General features: G+C 57.1%; 1 protein-coding gene across 3 annotated transcripts in view; it reads right to left on the bottom strand.

Moving 5' to 3' along the window:
• Window positions 1-779: 779 nt before the first annotated feature.
• Window positions 780-7,386, bottom strand: part of C8H19orf57 (chromosome 8 C19orf57 homolog) — a 26,410-nt gene continuing 19,803 nt past the window's right edge. For 2 of the 3 annotated variants that reach the window (XM_030935401.1, XM_010361599.2), the window contains exons 7-8: window positions 4,691-4,785; window positions 780-1,383 (exon numbers count right to left, since the gene is read on the bottom strand). In XM_030935401.1, coding sequence (XP_030791261.1) covers window positions 1,233-1,383; window positions 4,691-4,785 — 246 coding nt within the window. In that variant the 3' untranslated portion in view covers window positions 780-1,232. Of the gene's footprint in view, window positions 1,384-1,737; window positions 1,831-4,690; window positions 4,786-7,386 lie in introns of all 3 variants that reach the window. The other variant, XM_030935400.1, reaches the window with a different exon arrangement.

The following is a 7,386-nucleotide window of genomic DNA, read 5'->3' as shown; positions in this document are numbered from 1 at the left end:
GGAGGGGGATGTGGGGAGGAGGAGAAAGAAAACAGAAGGATACCAGCAGCTCCCAGGGTCTGGGAATGGAGTTAGGGTTTCCTAGGGCAGAGCCGCTGGGGCTGGAGACCCAGGGAACTGGGCTCACATCAGGGCATGTCCTGATGGACAGGGGGCTCACCTGGGTGTGAACCTGCCCTGCTCTTTCCTCCCCTCCTGCATGAGGTCTCCGGGGTATAAGATTGCAGGGTAGGAGGAGGACCCCGCCTGAGCCGTGGGAGCTGGGGTGCAGGAGTCAGAGTGCTTCATGACGTCGAAGGTCCAGTCAGCCTTTCAGTGACAGATTTCATAGAGGCATTGTTTTCTGCAAATGGGATGACAGCAGCCCCTGTGGCTGCTAACAGGACTGTCATCTGGCTGTTGAGAGGCTTGCGTGGGACGAGAAGTGCCATGACTTCAGCCATGTTTGCATCCATAACAACCTCTTGGGATAGCCTCCTTCCTGGCTGGGGCCCACAGGCAGCTTTCCTGGAGGATGGGCCAGGCCACCTGAGCACTGGACTCACCCTGCAGCTGGGTGATCTCCCAGGGCGTCTCTTAGGCTTCTGCGAACCGTGTGTGTGCTCAAGAGCCTGCACACACAAGCGGGCACACAGTCACCCACCCCTGGAGATTTGCACCCCTCTTGCTTTGCCAGGGAAGCTGAGGTGTAAACTCGTAGAGTGCGAGGAGGAGGAAGTGGGTAGAGAGGTTTGTGGGCGGAAGGTGAAGGAACTGAAGCCTCAGCCCCAAACAGCAGGTCACGGGGCCTCTACAGAATCATTTATTACGGGTCTTCCCAGAAGAAATAAAATGGAAATAGGGAGAAAGAAAACAAAGGGAGCTCTCTTCTCCTCCAGGAAAGAAACAAATTCTGAACCTTCCATACTTGGCTCAGGAGCCTAAAATTTGCAAATCCGGACAGGATGGGCTCTGCTGGGAGGTAGCCGCTTCCTGGATCCCAGGCCTGCCTGAAGCCACTGGGGCTGCAGGAGACGCAGTTTCCCTCCCTGAAGCCAAGGGAGGCTACTGACCTTGATCCTGGCCAGGTGAGGCCAGGACCTCGGGGCCTCCTTGCTGTTGTCCATGGAAGACCAACTTCCGGGCAACTGAAGGGAGGTTTGTAGGGTCCACTAGGACCCCCTGGAGCATCTTGGAGGAGGTCCGCAGGCATGGGGGCTGGGTGGCAAAGGAAACACAGACCTCAAAGTGGCCTACAGTTCCCTCCAGGGTGGGTCCCCTCGAGGGACATTCCCAGGCCCCTTGGAAGGGTAAGGCAGGGGGGCTTTGCCTCCCGGCTTTGTCTTCCGGTAGTTGAGGCGCTTGAAGGCTTCCAGGTCCCGGTGGGTGCCCATGATCAGCCGGCTGCGGGGGAAATACAGGCACGTGTGTGGGGCTCAGTGGTCACCAGGTGACAGGGGCCCGCACCTCACAGCCACACGGTCACCAATGACTCAGATGCACACACACGGCTCACACACGTGCACATAACCAGAAAGGGCCTGTTGCAGCACAGGCTGGGCCTGTTCCAGCCTTTCTTCAGAGCCCGTGTTCTGCAAAGGACCAGGGACGGGGACACGGTGAGGGCCCAGCAGCAGTGGGGTGCCTGACCCTCGCTGCCCACCCAGGGGCTTCACACTTCAGTCCCTCCCTGCTCCTCTGAGTCCCCACTGGCCTCCCACAGGCCCCACGCCCTGTGAGTCCGATCCCAGCCCGTACTTCAGGTTAGAGAGCTCAACGATGAGGCCACGCACGATGTTGGTGGCGTCCTCCATCCTGGAGGCCTCAGAGGCCTGGATCCCCACGAAGGTCCTGGCCGGCAGGGAAGGAAATTCAGAGTGGCCCGACCTCACCGGACTACCAGAGCTCTCCAGTGGGAGGGGCTTCCGCCGGGCCTCGTGCCATCTTTTCCGGGTGTCCAGCCTGTCCTCCTCTGTTCACGACAGAACCCTGATGGCCAACCCAACTAGCTCCACTGCCCAGCAGGCCCAGAACCCAACCACTTCTCCCCTGCCCACCCCCTGCCCTCTCAGGATGCTGCTGCCACCACCTCCCCAGCTCCTGCACCTGCAGTTTGCCCCCCACAGGTACCGGGGGTTGTGAACTTGGAAACCTGGCTCAGAGGCAGGCCCTCTCCTCCTGCAGCTGTGCACCACCTGCCTTCCCTGTGCCTTCCCCTCGTCTCCCACTTCTCCCCTCCCGCTTGCTGTAGCCACACTAGACTCCTGGCCATTCCTTGAGCACCTCTCAGGATTCTGGAACATTCTTTCCTAAATGTCTCCTCCTGATGGTGGGTGGTGGCTTCCCTGATCACCCCTTACATTTTAACCCCTTCTCCGCTGCCTTTTTTTCCCCAACACTCTGCCATCTGATGATCTAATCTGCTGTCTCTCATGTCCCCACATCCCGAATCCCCCACTAGCAGTCAACTCTGTGTTTTGTGCCACACTTTCTCCCCAGCACCCAGGGCACTGCTAGAAAAGCCAGCCCTGCCGGGCGCGGTGGCTCACGCCTGTAATCCCAGCACTTTGGAAGCCGAGGCGGGCGGATCACAAGGTCAGGAGATTGAAACCATCCTGGCTAACACGGTGAAAACCCGTCTCTACTAAAAATACAAAAAATTAGCTGAGCGTGGTGGCGGGCGCCTGTAGTCCCAGCTACTCGGAGGGCTGAGGCAGGAGAATGTGTGAACCCAGGAGGCGGAGCTTGCAGTGAGCCGAGCTCCGAGATCACGCCACTGCACTCCAGCCTGGGCGACAGAGTGAGACTCTGTCTCAAAAAAAAGAAAAAAAAAAAAGAAGAAAAGCCGGCCCAGATGGCATTCATATCTATGTAAGGTTGTGGAGGTCAAGGTGGGAGGATGGCTTGAACCCAGCAAGACCAGCCTTGGCAACGTAGTGAGAGCCCGTCTCTACAAATAATACAAAATTAGCCAGGCATGGTGGTGCATGCCTGTAGTCCCAGCTACTCAGGAGGATGAAGTGAGAGGATCACTTGAGCCCGGGAGATGGAGGCTACAGTAGGCTATGATCCTGCACACCAGCCTAGGCAACAGAGCAAGACTCTTATCTAAAAAATATCCTGCCAGGCACGGTGGCTCATGCCTGTAATCCCACCACTTTGCAAGGCTGAGGCAGGTGGATCACTTGAGTCCAGGAGTTCGAGACCAGCCTGCGCAACATGGCAAAATCCCGTCTCTAAAAAATATATACAAAATTAGCTGGGTGTGGTGGCGGGTAACCATAGTCCCAGCTACTAAGGGGGCTGAAGTGGGAGAATCACGTAAGCCCAGGAGATCGAGGCTGCAGTGAGCTGAGGTTGCACCACTGCACTCCAGCCTGGGTGATGGGAGTGAGACCATGTCTCAAAAAAAAAAAAAAGTCACAGAAGATCCAAGGAGCCACAGAACCCCACCCCCCCACAGAACAGGTGCTACTCTCAGACATGGGCAGTACAGGGGGCCAGGCGGGTAAGTGGGGGCCACTTGCCCTAAACCCGCCCATGCCCCAGGCTTGGCAGCACCTCTGGGGCTGTCACTATGGAAACTGCTGTCCTGTTGCTCCTGCCTTGGTCACCCTGAGGTGACTGGCAGCCCCTGGGCCTTAGCTTCTTGTGTGTGTCATTTAGCCTCAAGCCACCAAACCAGACCCCAGGCCCTCTCAGAGCTTCTAGACATCCAAGGCAGCAGGGAGGGGAGCTGCATTGGCCTTGGGACATCAGAGATTCAGATGTGAACCCTCCTGGCTCTTCACTCAAACCACAGCAGGCCACTCTGATGAACTACCTCTGGTCTGCGTGCAGGTTGTGTGTGTGGATAGGGGAGGTGGCCAGTGGCACGGCAGGTACAAGTCACAGGGAGTGAGGGCAGGAGGCGGGGACAGAGCTGTCCTCTGCTGGGGGAGGAGAAGGAGGAGGAGGGTGTGGGGGCCGTACACAGCCAGGAGCTGAGTCCCAAACCCTCCTCCACCCCCACCAGACAGAAACAGAAACTTGGCCATAAATAATTGATAAGCTGCCGCCTCTGCAGAGAGGCAGGTTCAAGTGCCAGGTAACAGAGAGGGCAGCCGCCCAGCCCTGGCTTCGAGGAGGGCTGCGGGAGGGCACGGGAGGAGGGGACAGACTACGGGGACCACAGGCATGGTGTGGGGGAGAGGGTGCCCTCCCCACACACAGCAGCCTGGAGGACGGCTCACTGGTGGCCTGTGCGAGGGAGGAGGTGGTTCGCCTAGGGCAAGAGCCAAGTGGGGAGGGGAAGAGGTGAGGGCAGGTTAGACTCACTTGAGTGCCTATCTGGTGCCAGAGCTAGGAATGGCTCCAAGATGGTCTCAGCCAACAGTTCTGAGCCCTGTCTGGGTCCCTTCCCCTTCCCAGGGACTCAGGAGGAAGCTTTGGCCCCTCTTCCCAGAGAGAAACAGCCCACAGAGCCGGGGGCACTGTCCCAGGGCTCCTAGGGAGACACTGGGTTGGGTGCTGATCACTGATCACTGTCGCCCATTCTCTGCTTTCGGGGAGCAAGGGAACGTGTACAGTTTGAAAGACAGGGCTCAGCTCCCCTGCTGGACTGAGGAAGTCGAGGCCCAGGGAGGGAGAACTGGGGTCCCCTCCGTCTGTCACCCTCCTTGGTAAAATTGGTGAGGGTCCTGGAGCCAGTTCTCACCCACCCCACACCTACCTCGGCTGGGCCTTGGCCACTGCAACAGGGTCTCCACTGGCACGTGGGCTGGGGACCGGCCAGCGAGGGCCTGGCTTGTTCCCGGAAGGAAAGAACTGGAAAGAGAGCAAGAGGTGTGAGTGCCCGGGGCCTAGGTCGAGCAAGCTCTGCACGGGGAACCAGAAATCACGCTGACGCCTTTGGCTTCACTGCGGCCACAGTAGGTCACACCGGGGCCGGCTAGGACTCCTGCAGAGGCAGAACAGTAACGGGGAGGAACTCCACGATGGGTAGACCCAAGGCTACCGGCCTGGGCTGCACCCATCCTTTCCCCTTGGAAAGAGAAAGTCCACAGCCAACCCTGGTGTCCGCTCCTAGGCCGGGGCCTCCCACAGGCTGATCTGGGCAGTGCGGGCGCCCCTGTGCCATCATCTTTGGCCCTGACACCTCTGCAGTCTCCTGCATGCCCCTCACTATCTTTACGGGCACAGAGAAAACGCCAAGGGGTGGCAACTGCAGTGAAGTGGAGTTGTCTACCTTGGCTGAATGAGCCACACACATCCTGTTAGAAAAGGAGTTTGCAAATATAACACGAGGGGAAAACTCCCAGTGAATACAGAGGAAAGCCTGGTAACTCCAAGGCACTTAAGCTTCTAAGCATCAATGGTGGTTTAATTTCCATGGAAAATGTCAGGCTCCATTATAAAGTGGTGACTTACAATGTCCCTCAGAAAAGAGGCAATGAGCCAGGCTGGGTGCGCCTGTAATCCCAGCACTTTGGGAAGATGAGGTGGGAGGATCGTTTGAGGCCAAGTGTTCCAGACCAGCCTGGGCAACACGGCAAGACCCTGTCTCTACAAACAAACAAACAAACAAACAAACAAAAACCTCCAAAATTAGCCAGGCATGGTGGCACGCACCTGTGGTCCCAGCTACTCGGGAGGCTGAGGCAGGAGGATCAACTGCTTGAGCCTGGGAGGTTGAGGCTGCAGTGAGCTGTGATTGTGCCACTGCACTCCAGTCTGGGCAACAGAGCAAGGCCCTGTCTCTAAAATTTAAATTAAATGACTCCATATGCAGATTGCAGAAGCTCTATCAGTCCAAGAGTGAGCACAGAGGAGCTATGAGAAAGTAACACCAAACCCTCCCATGACGAGACCCTGGTTTGAGATTTGAAAGCTCTGTCTCTGCTGTGTCACCTTTGAGTCTCCTCCTGTAGCACAGTGCGTGACCATGGTGAGGTCAGGACGAAGTGCTGAGACGGCCCTCTCGATCCATCTTTGCTATTCCCCGTGCCCCTGCCCATGCCGGGAGACATGGGCCTTGGCCTTCCTGCCAGGAGCCACCCGGAACCTTCCCACGGGAACGTGTTCCTTGCCTGGGTCGCCTCGACTTGCTGGGGAACGCCTCGTGTCAAAACCAAACATGCCCAGGCCCTGGCAGTGCTGTCAGGGCGGTGCCTCCTCCCCTGGTGGGGGAAAGGCTGCCGATGTTGGTCAGGTCTGACCAGCCAGCTGTCTGTCTGGGTCCCCCGGAGTGTGGATTTCAGGGTCTTTTTCCAAGCTCGCAGTTTGGCAGCCCATTTAGGTGGGTTAGGGGCTTCACCTGCTGGATGCCACTTAGGCGCACCTGGCCCCAAACACCTTAAGCATTTCCCAGCCTTCTCTCCAAGCCACCACCCACGAGACCACAGACTGGAGGCAATGGAGGCGGCTCTTCTCTCAAGCGAGGGATTTGCATTTTGCAAGGCATGAGGCTCTCATAAAATTTCAGCTGTGCCCAGCAACAGAACTCCTGGCTTTCCCACACGCTCGTGTTCAGCCTCTACCACTGAACTGCACTGTGACTATTTTTTTTTGAGACAGGGTCTTCCGCACCCACGCTGGAGTGCAGTAGCGTAATCTCGGCTCACTGCAACCTCAACCTCCCAGGCTCAAGTGATTCTCCTGCCTCAGCCTCCCAAGTAGCTGGGACTGCAGCCATGCATCCCCATGCCTGGCTAATTTTCTTTTCTTTTCTTTTCTTTTTTGAGACGGAGTCTCACTCTGTCGCCCAGGCTGGAGTGCGGTGGCCGGATCTCAGCTCACTGCAAGCTCCACCTCCTGGGTTTACACCATTCTCCTGCCTCAGCCTCCAGAGTAGCTGGGACTACAGGTGCCCGCCACCTCGCCCGGCTCGTTTTTTGTATTTTTTAGTAGAGACGGGGTTTCACCGTGTTAGCCAGGATGGTCTCGATCTCCTGACCTTGTGATCCGCCCGTCTTGGCCTCCCAAAGTGCTGGGATTACAGGCTTGAGCCACTGCGCCTGGCCAATTTTTTCTTTTTTTGAGACAGAGTCTTGCTCTGTCACCCAGGCTGGAGTGCAGTGGCGTGATCTTGGTTCACTGCAACCTCCGACTCCCGGGTTTAAGCGATTCTTCTGCCTCAGCCTCCAGAGTAGCTGGGATTAGAGGCACATGCCACAACACCCAGCTAATTTTTGTATTTTGGTAGAGATGGGGCTTCACCATGTTGGCCACGCTGGTCTTGAACTCCTGACCTCGGGTGATCCTCCTGCCTTGGTCTCCCAGTGCTGGGATTACAGGTGGCAGGTGGGAGCCACTGTGCCTGGCCATGAATTTTTTTTTTTTTTTTTTTACATCTCAACACAGGGACAGCAAAGAAACAGAGGCTGACATTTGAAAAGCAAATTTGGCTCTGTGTTCCAGGATGCGGCG

This window comes from Rhinopithecus roxellana, chromosome 8 (assembly GCF_007565055.1).
Source record: "Rhinopithecus roxellana isolate Shanxi Qingling chromosome 8, ASM756505v1, whole genome shotgun sequence".
In the NCBI taxonomy this organism is placed as follows: Eukaryota; Metazoa; Chordata; class Mammalia; order Primates; family Cercopithecidae; genus Rhinopithecus; species Rhinopithecus roxellana.
Note: the sequence above shows the minus strand (reverse complement) of the source record. Positions and strands in the feature narration are given on the sequence as shown.